This window comes from Lampetra planeri, chromosome 4 (genome assembly GCF_965212315.1).
Source record: "Lampetra planeri chromosome 4, kcLamPlan1.2.h2, whole genome shotgun sequence".
Classification (NCBI taxonomy): domain Eukaryota; kingdom Metazoa; phylum Chordata; class Hyperoartia; order Petromyzontiformes; family Petromyzontidae; genus Lampetra; species Lampetra planeri.
In genome coordinates, this window is record NC_136110.1 from 1539780 (window position 1) to 1560580 (window position 20801).

At 52.1% G+C, this 20801-nt stretch overlaps 1 protein-coding gene across 2 annotated transcripts in view; it reads left to right on the plus strand.

Annotated features, from left to right (window-relative positions):
* Nucleotides 1-20801, plus strand: part of LOC144717550 (slit homolog 2 protein-like) — a 240246-nt gene that overhangs the window by 145503 nt on the left and 73942 nt on the right. For both annotated transcript variants that reach the window (XM_078592951.1, XM_078592952.1), the window contains exons 7-11: nucleotides 1483-1554; nucleotides 3877-4040; nucleotides 12156-12294; nucleotides 15498-15569; nucleotides 16533-16604. In XM_078592951.1, the coding sequence (XP_078449077.1) occupies nucleotides 1483-1554; nucleotides 3877-4040; nucleotides 12156-12294; nucleotides 15498-15569; nucleotides 16533-16604 (519 nt within the window). The remainder of the gene's footprint in view (nucleotides 1-1482; nucleotides 1555-3876; nucleotides 4041-12155; nucleotides 12295-15497; nucleotides 15570-16532; nucleotides 16605-20801) is intronic.

Below are 20801 nucleotides of genomic sequence, written 5' to 3' on the forward strand. Positions count from 1 at the left end.
GGTTCGCGGGTGGCAGAGGGACGTGCTTTAGATCAGCAGATAGATGCGAGCGCACCCCTGCTGCTGTAGGGCCAATTTGCATCGACGACTGGTGAATTCCAAGCGTCCGCTTTGAGAGGTGGAGATACCTCGCACGGAGATATCTATGAAGGCAACGGTTGTAATTCACCGGGCCCAGCGTCGAAGGGACCAGAATGAGGAAGAAGCGTTCGAGCGATCGAGCCAGTGACGGCGCCGGTCGTGAAGAATTGCCAATCGGGATCTTTACTTATCATGGAGGAATCCGATGAGCTATCAAGCTCTTTTTCACAATTGTGTTCATTTGGTTGGACATTTGAAAGTTACAACAACAAACAGTAGAAAAAAACACGATATGAGTGCAAAGTATAGGAAAGGTAAGTAAATCACAAAAAAAATGTGAACGAAATTTTTACAATTTTTTTTATTTTAGCAGGTGAAGCCCTCTGGAGCTATATTAGCTTATTTTTCAGAAGCGACCTGGCTACGAATGATAGCTCAGCGGAGTGGCTGATCGTCACGTGGGAACGTACAGCGGTGGGCAATGAACGTGGAGATGCCCCCTGACTCTGTGCCATCCCTCCACCGACGCAAGCTCAAGTTGTGCCAATGCGGTGGCCCATGGCCACTACGCGTGGGCCCCCACGCGCTTGTTATTGGCGCCGTGCGGTCGAAAACACAAGCCTCGTGTCGCTCCGAAGCGTGGCGCCTTCATAACCCTTTAAGTGCATTAGTAAATAAGCATTCGGTTAAATGAATAAGTGAACAGGTTTTAAATTAAATTACTCTTTACCCTTGAAACATTACTTGTGGCCGCTGACACGTGTCCACACGGCTTCCTCGTGCGCTGTGCTGGCCCTAATAGGTGCTTGCTAACAATACTCGCCCCGTACGGTAATTATACCCCGAAATAGGGAGATGTTATAATTAATGTATATAAGTGAAAATGCGTTTCTTACGTATGTATGATTTATTCGTCTGGGATTTTAACCAGGTTGGTAGAGCAACAGGGCTCTCGATCATCAAATCCCTGCCAGGGTCATCACAGCCCATTTTATCGACAAGCATTCACCATTTACATGTTTTAGTCATCATCATCCATTCATCTTCATGGCCATCATCTTGTCTATCATTATCATAATCAGAAGCATCGGCTAATCATTATCATAATCATCAATATAATCTGTAAATCATCATAAGCAGCAGCACGATCTGTCAAACATCATCATTGTACTGTCTGGAGAGCACCAAATGATGGGAAATCAATGGCAGATGTCCTGTGAAATGACCGTTCCTCATCATACGAATGTGGAATTTCCACCGCTGGCTCAGGACCGTGAATGGAGACAAGCGCCAAATGAGCGCTCCAGCTCAGGGCGGACTTACGCTGCTACGCGTTCCATTGTTATTATTTGTTTATTTATCTTTCTTTCTCCCCGCCACCCCGATCCCTCGTGCCTCTAGCACCCTCAACAACAACAACGTCACGGCGCTCTCCGTGGAGAGCTTCAACAGCATGCCCAAGCTGCGCACCTTGTGAGTACACGCGGGCCGCTCAGTCAACGTGGCTCCATCGCTCTGTGTGGCCTGGCCAGCGTGGCTCTGTCGGTCTGTGTGGCCTGGCCAGCGTGGTTCTATCGGTCTGTGTGGCTCTGTCGGCCAGCACTGCTCTGTCGATCCGTCCGCGCATGGGGCTCGGCCTGCTCCATCACTCCCCCTCTCTTCCTGCAAATGTCACAAACAAAAAAGGAAATTTAATTATTTTGTGGAGTAAGCTGCGCGCGTTTTTTTTTTTGGCTGATGTGTGATGATGGCGATGATAATGATGATGATATTGTTGATGAATTGACTGATGATGATAATTATTCATTGACTGATGATGATGATGAGGACTGTAAATTCATGATCATTATAATCACGTGGTGGTAATTATGATGATGATGATAATGATGGTGATGATAATGACGAGATTGTTTTAATCCTGATGAAAATGGTATTAGTGTTGATGATGTTGACTGGTTCATGTAAGTTTTTTCATGATGATGATCGTGATGAAGATCATGATGATCATGATAAAAATTATGAATGAGATGATGATAGCGGCAATGACTATCACGACACAGAGCCACACCGACCTACTGAAAGGGAAGCGACATCGGTGCATTACAGCACGGTCCTGCACGCTTTCCACCTTTGCACACACGCCTCCCACCCCTCCAGCTCGGTGAACCCTTGCACAGGGACGCTCGCTCATGTCGCTCACACAGCTCATGACGGCCGCTTCCAGCGAATCAGAGCCAGGCCTGGGGGGGGGGTGGGCAGGGGGGTAGCAGCAGGCCCGAGGATTTATCCGCTAAACGAATGCAAAGAAACTCAGTGGCATGCCACGATGCACGGGTGGGGCAGGGGGGCGGAGGTGACATTTATCAAGCGGGCACCAACAGGAGATGTCCTTTACCTGTCCGTGGCGTGCGACGACGCGGTGCCGCTCGCGAGATAAAGCGCTGTCCTCATGACCGCTGGTGCCACGTGATTGGAATTTCCGATGCCGCCTCTCTCTTTCCTCTCTCGAGCTCCTCTCGGAACGTCGCAAATTAAAAGGCAAAGTGACGTAAATTGATTTGACACGCCTAATGCGCCGATACGTATTGTGGCCGCGTTGTTCGGCGAGCTTTCGCCGACGGAGGGAGAGGAGCGGGCCCCGCTGTTAAATGAGAACCACCTAGACGCGCCGAACTTCTACACCCGTGCACGCAAAGGTTAGGGAGGCATGTATTATTCATCGCGTGTCTTACAATCTCGGGGAAAACATTGGGTGCAAGTGGCAGCAACATATTGTTTTCGCAGCAAGAATTTGGAACAATCCATAACCTGACTTTTAATATCCTAAAAGCCACGTACAAGGCCCGGGCTGCCTCCCCATTGGCCGCCCTCCACCGATGCGGCCACTTCCATTGCTCGTTGCCACCCCTCATCCGCCCAACCAATCATCCCGCCGTGTCAACGTTGTCAGGGTTTGAAAAGCGAGGAATTAAGAGGAACGCGGAATCGTTTTGCAAAACAATGCGTTCGGAAGCCAGAGGCAGTTGAGATTGGATTGCTGGAGATTTGATTTATGATATGGTTCTATCTTGCAAGTCCAATTCACCTCCCTCCTCACGGTCCCACAGAGATCCTCGCCCTGCCTCCACCACCGTTGCGCCCCCATAGACAAATATTCCCTGTGTAGTCTCAACAGACTGTTGGGGAAAGTGCTGTTAGCGAGCACCTATGACGGCTGGAACGGCACACGAGGGGCTGGGTGGCCAGGACCATGCCCGTCCGCCTTTGTCTCCCAAGTGGCGATGTTTACACATTGCACCGGTTACTCATTTGAGGTTGAGTCGACCTAGGACTGGTTCAGATGTTTGTCACCGATGTTGGTCGTGAGTGGGAATTGAACTCGAGTCGCCGGATATGTAACGCGGCGCACTAACCGCAACACTACCCCCACCCACACCACCACCGCGGCCCCCACACGCGCACTGACACACGTCAAAGCCCAGAGCGGAATATTTAAAGCTGCTAAATATATATTAATGCGCGCAGGCGAGTGTTAGGCGCTGAGCTTGATTGGGGAAAATTTAGCGATGCATTTGCATATAAATTTTGCAATTTAGTTCATGACAACGTTTTGTATTGTGATGAATACTCTGTTAAAATTGCGGATGTTTTAAAAATGTATGCAGACGCACGTTGGCGGTTGAGTAGCTTCATTGCGTGTGAAAAGGTTACAGCTTTAACCCTTTCCCTCACCACTTCGTCCTTCCCTTCCCCTACCCTCTTCTCCTCCTCCTCCTTCCACCGCCGCCACTCCAGCCGCCTGCACTCAAACAACCTGCACTGCGACTGCCGCCTCTCCTGGCTCTCTGATTGGCTGCGTCTCAGGCCGCGCCTCGGCCTCTTCACCCAGTGCATGGGCCCCGTACACCTCCGTGGACTCAACGTCGCTGAGGTTCAGAAAAAGGAGTTCACCTGCGCCGGTCAGTTTCCCACTTCTCTCCATGACCCCCCGACCCCCGCCCCCTGCTCCTCGACCCCTGACCCCCGTCGCACCGTGAACTTCATAACACGTTCCTTTTTGGTCACCGCATCATTGAGCGTCGATCAAAGTGAGGTGTTTCTTGTGAGCTTTGATATCGGTGGTCCCATGAGGAGGTTAGCTGCTTCCATGGAATTCTGGAGTTTCCACCATTGGCTGCTCAAGGTTGGCAACAGAGATGGCCACTGGCCCATAGTTAAATATTTTTCGTCTCAAAATGTATTCCAATTGTATTTTCTGTGTCACTGTGTGAGACAAGCTATTCCATTCAGAACTCTTACAGAACAGACGCATCGCACCTTGTCAGAGAAGAGCCCTCAGAAGTAGACATCACAGAACTAACCCCTGAGATCCCTTCAATCGCAGTGCTGCACTTTTCCACGAGCCCCTCGAGAAAGAAAAAAAAAAATCTTACGCGGGAAGTCAAATTGAACGTTGATTTTTTCGTGCGGTCATTGCAGGCGAGGCAGAGACCGTCAACTCTCCACACTTGGGTTAATAATTTCGCGACTGACCACCAGGATTTGAAACCAGCGTTCCATTTCCTCACTAAACCTGAATTGTATCTGAAAACTCGACACCGTGACCTTGAGACGAAAAATATAGAATCGATGACCTTTCAAGGGGATGACCTTTCCCCATGGCACATGTGCCCCATAGACCTGTGCACGAGGAAGAACCATTGCCCAGAAACGTCACCTATGACATATTTTTTCCTATTAAGGCCACGGGTGTTGTTGACTGACGTGTTAGGTGTCTCGTTTGTCATGCTCGTGCACCACTGCCGACGCGCCGTCGCCCGAGCCGTTTGCGTATTGTCAATCGAGGACCCGTTCAGGCACGAAAACCACAGGGGTCATTGCGTCGCCCGATTCGCTGCGATGGAGTAGATATTCGTGTCTTCGTGGAACTCTCCTCGTCTCGATTGAGGTGCAAAGAAGCGCAAGGTGCTGCCTTTGGACCAAGCAAGGCGATGGAATTGGAGACTCTGACCCTGAAGTATTCGTCCGTTGAAACTCTCCGCTGGCAAAGCACAGCGATGCTCAAGTCCCACCCGTCTGTTGTCAATCCCATCAGCCTCGTTCCCTGACGGCCAGAGCATTTAGAAATGTTCGGTAAAAAACCCGCTGAGTCGTTTATTGATTACATAATTCTGTCTGCAGTCGTTTGCTGAAATAGAGCTATGCGAGGTGCTTTCGTCCCAGACATTTCCCTGGGACGATGCGACACGCAACTCATGCGCAAATTGATTGCCTGTAAAATTACGGAGCGCGCAGGGAATTTGCGAGAACGTTTTGCTCACTCTGTCTTTGTTCGTTTTGAGATTTTAAGGTTTCTGGGAGTCAGGTGCAGTGTTGAGGTGGGGGGGGGGGTGTTGTGAGGTGGAGGTTTGCATGCACGCGTGTGTGCACGTGTTCAAATTGAATATGACGACCTGATTTAATCCTCCATACTTTCACCCACCCCGTCAATTGTTCTCTCGTCACCTTCAGTGGATTTTGTAACGGCTCCCAAATGCACGTAGTTGCCGTGCCGTTAGTGCAATTTCCGTAGATGCAGATGGCTTAACATCTTCAGTGCTGGCAATGCCACATGGGGAAATGTGTTAACATGTTGGTGACATGTTGGGAACGTTTTTGCATTCGTGTCTACGGTAAGCACTGGCACGTCTCAGACAACCATGTGAATGCCACGTTTTAATGGCGCAGGGGAAAATAAAGATGCATTGATTGGACGACGCATCTTCGGAGGTGTCACGGTGACTCGGACGATGATTAAAGGGTGCGGTCGAGACACTGAGCCACCAACCACTGACACGCCAGGTTCAACTCTGGGTTTCAGTCACCCAAGCTTAAACCCCGATTCTAAAGTGCGGTGAGTTGATGGTTTCAGCCCAGTTGCCAATTGCTGTGCAAAAAATATTGCAATATGAAATTTGGTTTTGCCACCAAATTTAGCTTATTCCTGCTCTGCAAAATGAATATTTCCTTTTTATGGCCGCGCGATGAATACTCTTTGCAGGGCATGCAAAAATAGTTACCACCGAGCGCGATCAACAATTCCACTGAAGGGAATTCCAGATATATTATCCTGTTGATATAGAAGTAATTCTATAATTGCTGGGCATGCATGCAACGACACATTTAATACGGGCAGAAAAAAATATTGCCACTTAATATACAACCATGTGGTGGGTGGGGGGGGGGGTAGTGGGTGGTGAATCCTTACATGCCCGATAATTGGGGTTAAAAACCAACAAATGGAATAATTGATGGCACTGGGGCTCAGAGTTTGGCACCTGCTCAGAGAATACCGCACCCCACGGGTGAGCGGGGGGTGGGGTGCGCCGTATCACCGCGTCACCCGCCACGGTGGCACAGGCATATCCGTGTGTACCTTGGCATGCCCGGTGTTTCACCAGAGGGGATTCAGAGGCCGGGCTTTTCAAGCGAACATCGGGATGGGTGGTTGACAGTTCTGGAGAGGGGGGGGGAGGTTGCGGACGGAGCGGGGGGGGGGCTGGTAGGTGGGCACGTTTAGTGATCATTTTTCCGTCGTACATTCCGCCCAAGCCTCGGGCTGTTAAAGAGAACAAGGCAGTGAATGAGCGAGCGGGTGAGAAAGCAAGAGCGAAAGACTGGAATTAAACCTCTCCGGGACAGTGTATTATTTTACCCGGGGAAGAATGGGTAGTCATGTACAGCGCAGAACACTAATTTTCCGCCACCGCTACTTATTGAAATGCAGGGTCCGTAACCACCACTCTGCAGCCATCTGCAAGGAGGCTGTAACAGCACTTAACCCTTGCGGGCCCACGGTGCCTCTTTCCTTCCCTCGCATTCGGCGCGCCAACCCGCCCGCTCTCTCCGCCAGCCCCGTGGGTCACTGGACGCCTTTTCGAGCGGGTAGAACGCAAGCGTGCTCCGATTTTGCGAACGCGACGGCCGCTCGATCTCCCTCGGGGAGGGGGAGGGGGAGGCGGGGTCATCTTGGGAGCGACGGTCGCCGTCGAGGGGGCGTTGGGCGGGCGAGAGACGCGACGGCCTCAGCCGCGCGGGATGGGGTGCGCTCGGTGGGCGGTTAAACTCTTCCCTCGAGCTGCCGCGCTGCGAATTCGCCGCAGCGAAAAAAAAGAAACCCTCCCTCCGCGCGCCTCCGTTTGCCGCGCAAGTCCCCGAGAACGGCGCTACGATCATCGTGAGGTTAAAGAGGAAGTATTAAGTTTGGTGACTGAAAAAATGGGGAGGGAGGCGAATGGGACAAAAGCGTCCAATTAGGCGTGCGTTAATTAATTCGACAAAATATGGGAAGCCGGCCCCATTGTGTTCGCAATCCCCCCGCATTTTCGAGTCGATTCATGGAACGCATCGCGTATTCGGCGCACGTGCGGGACGCATAAAGACCGCGTGCCACTTCATCATTTCATCTGCAGCTCTAAAAAAAAGAAACGCCTTTGAAAAAAAGGGAAAAGGTACACACACACAGAGCGAGACAAAACCTCCGCGCGTCGGCAAAGTAAAAAAAAAGGGGTTATTGAAACCGCGGTTAATGTGCTCCGCAATTAAGCCCCGGGCTAATTTAGCGGGCCCCACACTCTTGCGACGGGTGAAAGATTGCCGTGGAGACTGCGTAATTAAAAGGCTGCTCTTGGAGATAAATACGACGAGATGGAGCGTTGACTTTTGTGTGTTAAACCCCTGCCCTCTCGACGCACAACTCACCCGCTCGACGCACCCGCCCCCCCCACCAACCCACCCACCCACCCACCCACCCCCCATCAGCTCCCATGTTTCTCCCTTTTCATCTTCGTCCGGCTCTCTCTCTCTCTTGCGTGTGCGTGTGTGCCCTCTCCTTTCACCTCGTTCAAGGAGGCCCACTTGAGCGACGACGGGAGCAAATCGGCTTACTGTTTAGGCATGGGCCTCGCAAGATTCCTCGCCGGTGATTTAACGGGGCCTGCAAATGTTCCACGGTTCCCATGCCCCCCACCCCCCAAACTCCCCCCCAACCCCCCCCAGTTGGTCGGAGGCCACCCGTCCCTGATCAGTGTGGGGAGGAGACATTTGAGATGCAATGTCCCAGGAACCTCGGAGCTACTTTCACTCCTTGCATCGCCCGTCACCTGCGTCATTCAATGCAAGCCGTTGTCCCGAGGAACCTGGGAGCCACAATTGAATGTCTTTGAAGTATGAGGCTGTTGTGTGTGCGTGCGTGCGTGCGCGAGTGATCTCGGTCCATATTTTCTTTAATTTGAAGGGCGTCGCGTATCCCGCATTGCACCCGAATGCCGTCCCATCTTCCTCCGGGACCACTCCCCCTGCCCCCCGCCCCCCCCCCTTTCATCTGAATTCTCACTAGAAAAAAATGCGTTAACAAGTTCGAAGCGCTGGCGGCGTATATATAACGAATGACGGGTCTCCGCTCCCGTTTAAGTGACTCGAGTATTTGTTTAATCGCCGGCGGAATGTGGCGCAGTTGCAAAGTGAAGGAAATGCCGCTTGTTGTCAGAGCGCGGCCTAATTGGGCATGCACACATATAAATGCAAATCCTCAATCTTACGCAGACACACGAAAGGCGAAGGTCCCCACCCCCCGCCCCCTCGTTTAGACCGCCAGGCGCACGATGGCACGCAGCGGCAAACGAAGGGCGGCACGTCGCACGGCGCCAGCGCGTTCATCTCTCATCGCCTGTGCCGACCATTCGCGTACTGATCCGAGCACGCGTTTTTAAGACTGAGTCGACCTAGAGGGGAGGGTGGGGCGTGGGGGTGGGGAGCCCCACGACAACTTTCGGATATCGCTTACCGGCGACGTCAGCCACGACTTTAAATCGATCTTCCCCAGACACCCGGACGCGCGCTCACACGCTCGCGCGCTCACACGAAAATCTTTCGCGGCTGTGTTCCGTAATTGGCATAAAATCATCCGTGTCGGGTTGTGGCGCGAATCAATAAAAGCGAGGAGTCTGAAACCGCCTCAGTTCGCTTGCGGAGAGCCTCGGCGAGATGACCACAGAGAGCATGGCCACCTGAACTCCCCCCTAGCCCCCCCCCACCGCCCCTGCCCCCACCGTCCACTGATGAGAAAATTAATGCAGCAGTCGACATCGTAACCGCTTGCCTCCCCCAGCTCGCCGCCAGCCAGGTGTGTGCGCTAATAGCGGCCGCTCCTCCCTTTATTGCCCGTTAAGCTCGTATTATAATCACCAAGTCTTCGTGCGCTTTTATGGCGTTTAGATTTCCCATGCAGATTCGGTCCCTTCAGACTAATTACGCGTGCACAATTTATTTACTCGCTCTGCCTATTTCTTGGTAATTATTGCGGCCGGGCGTGGCGCGTGGCCCACCCACCCCCTCGTGTGCCGTGCCAGCCTTGGTAGGTACTCAGCACTTGCCCTAACAGTCTGGTAAAGGTTATCTGGGGATCTTTGTATCTGTCTATGTTTTTTAACTGCTTTCACGGACGGCTCTAACCAGAGTGACGTCGCGGCGTCCGGGAGGAACGTCCCTTTGCCCGTGCGACTTTGTTCGCACTCTGCTGCCGACTTGAAATGTTGGCGTTGGTTCTGCGATTGCACAGTTGGGCTGAGCGTTCAGCTCGACGATGTGCAAGCAACGTGGTCCACGTGCATCTGCGCGTGCGCACACGTGCGCGGGTGTTTGTGGGGAGCGGGCGCGTAGTGATGAGCGCACTGCGCTACGAAGCCCGAAGACCCCAGTTTAATCCCGGTCCCGCGACCAATAAATAGCGGTGAATATTTGAACCTGTCCTGGGCCTTCCCTTGGTCGACTTGCCACGGCGCGTGTAAACATCAGCACCGGGGAGACAAAGGTGGTCCGGCCGTTGGTTCTGGTCACACCGTCCCCTCGTGCGCCGTACCGGCCTTATGATAGGTGCTCGCTAACAGCAGCTGCCCCAACAGGCTGCGTAGGCTACTCGCTGCGTCGGGAGATCTTTGTGTGTGTGTTGGCTTGCACGCCCTGTCGTAGGTGTGTGCTCCAGCACGGTTCGATGGTTCCTTGGCCGGCGTGTGAACACGCGTGTTGTTCCGGGGACCCTTGCCAGGGAGCTTGTCCGGTGCTTAATTTTTGTCAGGTTTGCATTAAAAACTCCACTAAGGTCAATTAATTCACACGGAGCAGTGAATTCACTCTCACCACCAACACAGGCCGAGAGAGAGAGAGAGAGAGAAAAACAACCCCGAGATAAAAAAAAATAACCGAGTGCAGAAATAATAATGATGATAAGCTCGTTTAACTAAAAGCAAAACACAACGTAAAAAACACAAAGAACTCTTATCTTATAGCGACACATTTGGGACTTATATCTTGGGCTGTCCGACGTGCGTTTTCCGCTTTGTTAGCGAGAACTTTGGCTTTAAATGAAAATGTCGCTGCAGCGTGATTTCCGTAATGTGTCAGACGTCACCGTGGCCACGTCTCTGGAGCTTTGCCTGAACGCAAATTCCACTCCTCTTTTTCATTGACGTCGATTTAAAGATGAGTCGGACGGCTTGAGACACACGGAAGACAACCTGCCTAACCATGATTGTAACTAAGATCTGTACCGTATAACAGCTGTACCATCGCAGTGCGCTCGTGAAAGACAGCCTCGAAGCTTATTGGGCCCTTCCTGCTGGAAATAAATAAAATCTATCTATAGCCATCTGTCTGGATTAGACATCTCGGTTATTCAGATCTCACTTATGCGGTAAAGCTCCGTGCAGTTACCTCTGTAGCGAGAGCATTGAAAGAACAGTTCTCGGCTGATCGCCATTCTATATCATGCGAACATGTTCGTAGAGTTGATATATAATCTTGTTTTGAATATTTTTTTTTATAAATGTTAAGTTTTTATTACTTTTTTTTATTCATCTTAAGCTTTGTTTTAAAAAGCTGGGCATCGGCAATGGGACGATGCGGCCGCTCGCCAGCGGCCGTGCAGCGCGCGCGTCACGGGGAACAATCATCGACGCGCCAACTGCGGATCTGCCTGCACGAACAACTGAGTTGGCACGCCTCAAATTTCAGATGTTGTGGTTATTACGGTTTGCGATCGAGCACGCTCGGCAAAAAATTGGAACATCCTGTCCCAGGAACGTACTCCGCCGTTCAAGCAAATTTGCTCCGTCGCATTTAATGCACCGCATTAAACCAAACGTGCGTGTGTGTGTGTGGCATAACAGTAATAACATAAATAAGCAGCTGAACTCGAACATTTAATTTAAAGGCTGTATATTTATTTATTTACTAACTGAGTGCAGTTAAAATTGTAGTCGTGCACTGGTGCACGTGTGGATCCTGTTGACGTTGACACCGTGATCGCTATGTGTGTCATTCATATGGTTTGTGTTTAAACATTGTGGTGGATGCAGAGATGATGGTGAAATCCTTGACAAGCAAAATCTACAAACAATCTGTTCATACTCACGGCGGTTCAACGCACGTATCGCGAGCGTAGGAATCGATCTTAATCGATGGATAGATTAATCATCGTCCGATGCATAAACATCCGTGCCGCGGTGTCTCATTCGCCATCGTGCTAACGCCAAGTAGATCGATACTCCCTCTTTGGCCATCACTTATCTCACACGGACGTCTCGGGGTCTGCCCTTGCCGGCCAGCGTCTCCATTAACCAGATGCGTCCGTCGCCACGAAAGCCAGCGGGCGTGCAGGGGGCAATTGACGTCGCAATGCGCAGCGGATGTAAGCATCGTCGCCTACGCTCGGATTGAGTGTTCATGCTTGAGTCTCAGAGAACCAGGCTGTGGAGGCCCCTTTAGGATCGTTGGAGTTCACTGTTAATCCTCGAGGCTAGGATAGCCAGGCCTGAGGCACCTTTGTGAGCCTTAAGAGTAGCGAAGCAACCTAAGAGACACGAAGCACTTTCGCGATGTTTAAAGCTCGGCGTTAATTGTCGACGCTCGGGGAGATTCACCGATAGAGTTCACTGTCGATGTCCAAGTGTTCACGGGGTCAGGTTCAGGGACGTGAATCCCTGAGTGCCTCTGGAGGGATGTGACCGTGCGTGCGTGTGTGTGTGTGTGTGCTGCAGACTACTCACGGGGCCAGTCGTGCAGCGCGTTCGGCAGCTCGTGCCCGTCCGTGTGCACGTGCAGCAACAACGTGGTCGACTGCCGCGGCAAGAGCCTCTCCAGCATCCCCCACAATCTGCCCAACGCCATCACCGAGCTGTGAGCACTGCCGGCCGGGAGGGGTGGGGGGTGGAGAAGGGGGATGCGGGACGGGGGCCTGGGGGTGGGGAGAGAGGGGGGGATGAGCACCCTCCTCTTGCGTGGCTCTCAGATGCGATCGATGCTCCTGACCACCGCGCCCCACTGCCACCTCTCTACCAAGTCACCAGCTCCACCACCGTTGCCACCAGCCATCACCACCACCTCTACCAATCACCACCAATCATCAACACTATTATCACCACTGCTATCAATCACCACCACCACCGCCAATCATCGCCACCACCACTGCCACCAATCATTACCACCACCACCGCCGCCATCAATCATCACCACCACCGCTGCCACCCCAATGCCGACTTCATGAGAAGCGTCCGCTGTAAGAGACTGGCCCGTGTCTCGCTGATGCGGTGCCACGTGGCGACGTCAAGCTGAGCTCTCGACGCGATGAACACACGCAGCGGGGATAGTAATCATAATTTACACTTCGACGGACTGGAGCGTGTTTGTGTTGAGATGTCGCATTGCGGCGGCGGAACGCTCTGCGCCTTAAAGGTGTTGTTTGTTTGTTTGTTTTCCATTAATGAACATAACGCGCAGATGTTTTGTTTCTGCAAAACAGAGCGCATTCGGTCTAGGAAATTAAAACAGATGAACTAAATTATCCACTCTAATTAACAACTCAAAACGACAAACACAAAGCCCTAACGCAGGCAAGAACATTGCTGTAATTTTCCACAGCATCAACAATAAAAAGTGAATATACGCCCGAACATTGTAATAAATATACGTGGAGATAAATCAATAAAATCAAGCGAGATGTTTTCCCCTTGGCAAAGACAAAGTTGTATTTTCGATTCCACCCTTAAGAGCACGGCAGAGCAGGCGAGGATTTCCTGTCCAATTTCCACGCTCACCCCGTCACTCCTGCCAGAGCCACCCATCGGAACATCGTTGAGCCTTTTCCCCGCATAGCCCCCCCCCCCCCTCCCTCAATGAACGCACACCCCAGCAGCTGCGTGGCAACCCATGCGCTGGGAAATTTTGAAAAAACGTATGAATTGATAACGGTGACAATAATCGTACGGCGTGGTTGTGGGGAAACGTACCGAGTATTTTACGCACTGACGCTGCTGCTGCCGCTGCCGCCGCCGCTGCTGCCGCTGCTGCTGCTCAGAGTTGGGCCGCTCTCGCCGGAGAATTTTTTCCGAACGACTCGAAAGCCAAGCCAGGCAGTCGCCGGCAAAAACGTGGCCAACTCCCGCGGAGAGACGCCACGCTAATGAAACAAACAAATTTGCTTTCAGCTTCATCGTTTTTTTTTTCTTCTTCCAAAGCCGGTGCCGTAGGTGGCCAAGCTCCAAAAAAAAAACGTAGGAGAGAAACGAATGCCTCGGGTGCAAGGGTTAAGGTAAATGGATTCTGACAGTGTCCCCCGCTTTACCCGAGGAGTAATTAGAAGCATCAGTGGCGGGGATTGCAGGTTCCTCCCTGGGCGATAGCATTTAGCAGATGTGATGTGGCCTCGTTTTCGTACGGATCTTTGGCCAAACCCAGCCAGATGAGACGGATTGACTCGAGGGAGCGCTTAAGCTGCAATTGACCCTGTAATAGAAAGGAATGGAGAGAAAAAATTGACAAAAAATAAGGGTTGATTAAAAGAAACACTGAAAGAACAAAACGAGGATTATATTATTAAAGCATTTCATAAAAAAACACATTTATGTTCGAAAGCCTCTGGCCCTCAAAGATGCATCTCTGCGTAATTATCTAATCCAATATTCCTCTGAGCCGGGTACATCGCAGATCCTGTTAAGGAAATACGTGGACTTAGGGCCATTCAATCGCTTACGGTCCTCATCCTTCTCTGTGTGGCAGGGTCTCTACATGGCAGGGTCTCTGTGTGGCAGGGTCTCTGTGAGTCTCTACGTGGCAGGGTCGCTGTGAGGAAGGGTCTCTACGTGGCCGGGTCTCTACGAGTCTCTGTGAGGCAGGGAACATGCACATGCACCCGCTATAACCCGCTCAGCCGAGAAGGGGCCACCTGCGCCAGCGCACCGTTAACTTTTCATCGGCCTGAGAGCTTTTTATTAAGTTACCGGCCCCTTCATCATCTCATTTTTAATGCACGTACTGTTTTATTTAAACCGTGCTATAAATAGAGAGAGAGGGGGCAGAGAGGGAGGGAGGGAGGGAGAGAGGCAGGCAGAGGCAGAGAGCCCCCGCAGGGGACTTTGCTTCGACGGGCAGCAGCTTCTCTTTATTCTTGGCCTGGAAGTCGAGGTCGTGGGTGGCCGGCACCCCCTTTCCAGGTGACCTTTCCCTTCCTCGGGCGCGCCCAGACGTAGCTCTCATTCGACCGGCGGGAGGTTCACGCCGGCTACGAGAGAACCACGTGCGATGGGGGAGGGGGGGGGGGCCCCGCTCACGACCCAGATCCGATTAACCGGAATGGAATTCGGCTCCGTCGTGCTCAGATGCTCACGGCTCCCTCGCCCGGTGCTGAATGATTAAATGAGTGGACTCGGAGCGGCGGCTCGGTGGTTAGCGCGCACCGCTGCTTCGAGCCCGGAGGAAAGCCGACTTCGATGCATGGCCGCGGCTCGCCGCATTGGCGTGTGATGTCACGATCGGTCAAGGCCACCTCCGTTCCACGACGGAGGCACGGCCATCATGCTGTGCTACGGTCGAACAACGGCCGTGACTCGGTACGAATGGTAAATAATCGATCATTGCTTGCACGACGGGATCGATTGATCGTGAGAGCGTGTAATTTTTACGAGCTAAATTAGTACCGCGTCGCTCGTCCGCAATTCCGTCCGCTCCACGGCAAATCCTTCAGGAACGGACAAAGCACGGGGCGAGGGGGCAACTTTTGACGAGACAGCCTTTTGTGACTATGCCTGGGCTTTGGGAATTCTGCAGGCGAGCGGAGTCGCTGCGAGTGCACCGGGGGGTATGCGCCGCAGGGTCCCAGGCACCGGGCGGCAAAGAGGAGGAGGAGGAGGAGGAAATTGAACAAGGGGGAGATGGGGGAAGGGGTGCGGCCCTCACATTTAATTCCTTGCATCAGGGCCAATGCCAACCATGCCCTACCACCACCGCAGCAGCAGCAGCAGCCTCCGTTCCAGCGACACGCGTCTGCGATCGAGCGAACGTGTTGACCGCGTGCGTCGTGTTATTTTTTCCCGCATCTCTCCCAGGCGCCTGGAACAGAACTCCATCAAGATGATCCCTCCCGGAGCCTTCAGCCCCTACAAGAAACTGCGCAGGATGTGAGTGCCCCTTGTTTGAACGGTTTGTTTAATCTCTCCGCTCCCGCAGCAGCACAGCGCAGAAATACGCGGCGGCGGTAACAAAGGGGCATCCACCTTTTTAGTTCCATCCCCCCACCCCATACTACCACCCCCCCACCCGCCCACCGACCGTGAGCATCGATTTTAAGCTTCTGCTTGAACGTCCGCCGCGCTGTTAATCACGGCCGCTGGAACGGTGACCCAGCGAGGAGGAGGGAGAAACGGCTGCTGAGCTTGCCGAGCTGTTGAACGTGAAAAAACATCAGGGGACGACTTTTAATGGCCAAGAGGCCGAGGATCGATCATCGCGCCGTCTTTTCCTGCGGTGGATCGCGCCGCAGTCTCCGTGTGCTTTTTTTCATGTTTTGAGAACGAGATGGTTTCAATCGCGCTCGCACGGCTTTTCGTAGGACGTCTCAGTTCTTCGCGGCATCGGTTCAGACATTTTATTTATGCTAGGGTGAGGTTTTTAATAGTGCATGCCCTTGCAAGATTTACAAGCAAATAAACATCTTTTACATTTCATGCATCAGGCCAAAATGAAGCTGTTTAATCCCTCCAGAGGGTCAAAATAAATAAACTATAAAGAAGTGTAATACACATGTTTACTGTAATAATTTACGGTGCTTTGTCAGTCCGCTGCTGGATGAGGGCCTCCTCCATGTGGGTTGTGGTGGCTGTTTCACCATACCTCATCGGATTGGAGCAGTGCGGGTTGGTGAAGGTGGGGTTGGGGGGTGACTCGCCACTGACGTTAACCCCAGCTGGGAATAGACCTCAGGCTGTCCGGGTTCATCGTCCACCCCCCCCCCCCGCCACCTCCCCATGCTCACATCCTCACGCTCACCTTTCGTGTTCATCCGTTCGCTCCTCTGTCCCCTAACACCCTGCTTGCGTCTCCTCCCGTTTCGGGTTTTTATTTCCTTTTTTTTTGCTTTGCAGAGATTTGAGCAACAACCAGATCACCGAGATCGCTGCCGACGCCTTCCAGGGCCTGCGGTTCCTCAACTCCCTGTGAGTTACCGCCGACACGGTCTGTCTCGTCGCGTCGTTTGTTTGGTGTGCAAGCACAAAGACAGAGATTCCCCCCCCCCCCCACCGTGTAACCTTTCACACACACAAATGCACAGTGCAATACACGCACGTATGCATACAAACTACCATGAAGACAACAAAAATTCCCCGTGTAGCCTTTAACAGACTGTTGGGGCAAGTGCTGCTAGCGAGCACCTATAAAGGCCGGCACGGCACACGAGGGGGTGGGTGGCCAACACCACTCCCGACCGCCTTTGTCTCCCCAGTGGCGATGTTTACACTTTTCACCGGGTACTCATTTGAGGCTGAGTCGACGTAGGGGAGGCACAAGACCGGTTCAAAATATCGTCACTGGTGTTCGCTGTGAGCGGGAATCGAACCCGGGTCGCCAAGTTCGTAGCGCAGTGCGTTAATCGCTACACCACCATTCCCCACACTATATACACATTCAGACACATTGAATACATGGCTGCATGCACACACGCACACATAAGCACACTCAACAAGCATGTGATGCAAGCCACCCGTTTAATTAATAGCTTAAATATTCCGTCTAATTTTTCATGCTTCGAAAAAGTCAGGCCCTTGCCAAGAGCGGAATTATATCCCTCTCGTTTATTGATTAATTTTCTCAGCTGTAAGAAGCCTTTCTGTGAGTGCCTGTAGACACTCTATCCATGTACGCACTGAGTTGGAATGTTGCTACTTCAGCGACCACACAAATAACGCAACTTTTATGTTACCTTTAATATACACGCTTAGAGTAAGAGAGAGAGAGAGAAACATGACATTTTAAGCAGCTGCCATTATTCGGGAAACAACAATTTTATTTTCCTGCATTCGGAAAGGAAATGATTAAATTCCATATTTTTTTAAATTTATACTTAACTCCGCTCCTCGGTGTGTGGAATTGAACACGCCCGAGAGGACGTCCATTGGAGAGAGATGGAGCAACGAAGTTAACTCGCGCGCAGGCAGGCGCTACGTGGATTCATCACTCTGTCCCAGGCATCGCGTGATGGTGACGGCTTTGGGGCGGGAATGCCTTCATCCAGCAGTGGATAGGCCACGGCTGACGATGACAACAGCGCTAATCCTTACCAACGTGTAGAGACACGCGCGTACACAGACGAGCACGCGTGTCGGCATGCGTGCGATGTTGTAATAAAGTCCAGACCGCTCTTTTCCTGATCTAATGTAATTCTCACCGAAAGCAGCATGTGTCTAGGAAAGAGTATTTCTCTCGCCGATGTCTATCAGGCCAGGTCACGTCAATCTTCTGTCGCCGTGTTGCCCACGATTTACATCTCGGCTTTGGTTAGCCACCTATCGCCCCTGCTGCCGGAGCCACTGGGTGGTCACGCACCTGAGTTGACGCTGCCTGGCAGGTCCGGGCGGGGGGGGGGGGCCTTATCCCGAGATCGCGAGCGGCGAGCGGTTAAACATTCCCTTTTATTATTTATGCCACTTTTCATGGCACGGGGCAGATCAAGGCGATTTGATTTGCTGCCAGTTAGACTGTGAGCTTGGAGAGAATGAACGAAGGAAGGAATATGAAAGGATCATTCTTTTGCCAACGAGGTGCATTTTTACAATTTAAAAAATGGGGTTTTGTTTTTTGTTATTTTACCCCAGAGTTCTCCAGGATCTCTGCGATAGAAAACAGGATTTTATTTTGTCGTGTTGCTCAATCCATGAATATGTTCATCACCATCCGCACACTCTGCAGAACGTGGCAATGTGCGAATCGTCGTGGAGCTGGTCCTTGTTACGTTCCTTGGGGCGGCTCCAATCTTTTAACAAGTCTGTGTGTGGGGGGGGGGGTGAGGCACGGTTGGGGCATGAAACAGAGAAAGAGGTTAGAGGATAGGAGGCGAGGTTGAGGTGATACCTCAGACATTCGTGGGATTAAGCAGAACGCTGTTGCCTCGATGGGAGCAGTGGTTTGGTGGGAGAGCAGTGATTTTGTAGGAGCAGTGGTTTTGTGGGAGCAGTGGTTTTGTGGGAGATCCAAGCCAGCTCGGCCTCCCCGAGGCACATGTCAGCAGTCGTGACCACGGGGCTCACTGTGCGCCGCGACTCAGACCCCTACAGACCCCCACGCCACTGTTTCTCGATAGTGGGCCATTGTACGCACGTCGGTGCCCTACCCCACGTCTCAGGGCACACCTGAAACCAATAGAGGTCACTTACCGTTAGGGTCACTGGCGTGTCCTACACGAGGGAGGCGTTGTCACTCGGTCAGCCCTCACCTGCGTGCAAGTGGGGGAAATTGAATTAAATTGAATTAAATTGAATGAAATTGAATGAAATTGAATGATCTTGCATAATTCGGCAACTGCGATGCAGTGGCAGTGGACGTGTCGAGAAGGAGCTGCCGCGCTCTGTCGGATTCCGAGTATCGCCGTGCCCTATGCTAGGCCCCGACGCGGCTACGTGTGTAATTGTTTAAACAAATACAATTGTGATGCTGCGTTGGTAGCAGTGCACAGGGCGTGTTAATGTCAATGACACACGAGGTGGTGCACCGCTCGCTGTTTGAGTGAAAATCCAGTGTTTTATTTGTGCAGTCTCCAGTGACCAGGCTAAGGCTCTCATCTCGTTAACACTTGCGAGCCTGGTACCATCACGGATGGCTCAAACCCAGACTCGAACCCAGGGTCTCGGACGGTTCTGGTCCAGTGTCCGCTGGCAGCAGGATTAACCTCCTGAACCACCCGGCCACTTCTCCGCGAATTAACTTTTGAATTTGTCACCGAATTCCCACATCACTGCCACCGCTAGCAGTGCCACCACCACCACCACCACGATAGTTGCTCTCAGTGAGCAGCCGCCTGGAGCTTCGGTTCCGCGTGCACCACGCACATTTTTTTTTTATTTTGACTAATTCCAGACAAATTAGACAATCCTGACTCACGCGGTTCCGATTACATTTACCAGGAGTCAATTGAAGATGGAAGTGGAGTTGAGGGAAGAAAAGGGCAAGGGTGGTGTGGGGGGTGGGGAAGGTTGGGGTGGGGGGGGGCATGAGGGCATCGTGTGGGAAGTTGGCTCGTGTAGTAGAGAGGTGAAAAGACTGACAACTCCAACTAAGAGTGGGTTTTTTTTTTTTGCCAAAGTCAAGTGTTCAATTTTTTGTCCCTTTGGCTCCTTAGCTCATTTCCTACCACCATGGGGTACGGAGTTTGCCGATCGCTGGGCTCCCGGCGAGGCTCGGGTCACGCAAGGAGCAATCCCGAGAGCTACTGCCGTGTATCCCTCGTCGTTAGGCCGCGAAAGAAATGTATAAATCGGTGCGGCGGCAAGCGGAGAAAAGGAGGGAAATTGAGAAAGTGGGAATAAAGAGGGCGGTTAGACTGTTTGTAGACAAACAACAAAAACGATCGTTTAAAAATGCTTAAATTGAATAACGTAAAAATGGGACAAACAGGGAAATGGTGGCGCAATTATGGGAATGAAAGACAAAGCAGCGTAAGAGGAAAAGAAAAGAGAGCTTAGAAGGATAATCGCTAACAAATGAAAAAATAAGAGGACGAATTAAACATTTGCAGAAAAAAACGTGGATGAGCTGAAAGAAGAAAGGGAAGAAAGTGAAGGGGTAGGGGGAGAGGGTGGGGAGGGGAGCTGTGGGGAGAAAGGCAAACATAATGAGACGTTGTTATACATCTCATGGCACCCCCACTGAGTGCCAGGCCCCCCCTCGCAAACAAGCGGCGATATACGTTCCAGCTGGCCCCAGGAATGCTAATGCGGCGGTGGCGGCGGGGGCAAGGCCACGTCCCCACCGTTAGCGACGCCGGCACCCAGCGCGGCACGGCCCCGGTCTCCCCGTGGCAGACCGCCGTCTGCCCACGTGTGCACGAGGGTTGACGGTCTTGCGTTCTAATGAACTATTGGTTGCGATCATCGTCGCGGTCGTGATTATTATTTTGATTGTTAATAACTTTTTACTTCGACCACGTGGCGAGCACGGCCTCGCAGTCCGGGGGATTTGAGGGGTTCAAAGCCTGTTTCGGGCGTTGGTTAAAAACCATCAACCCCTCTTGGGGTCGATAAAACGAGTACTGCTTTGTGGCGAAGTCAACAGTGGTTTTCCCATTGAGACACGCCGCCCCCCCTCCGCCCCCCCCCCCCTCTGCCCCCGCTATCGGAATTTTGAATTGTCACCACTTGCTT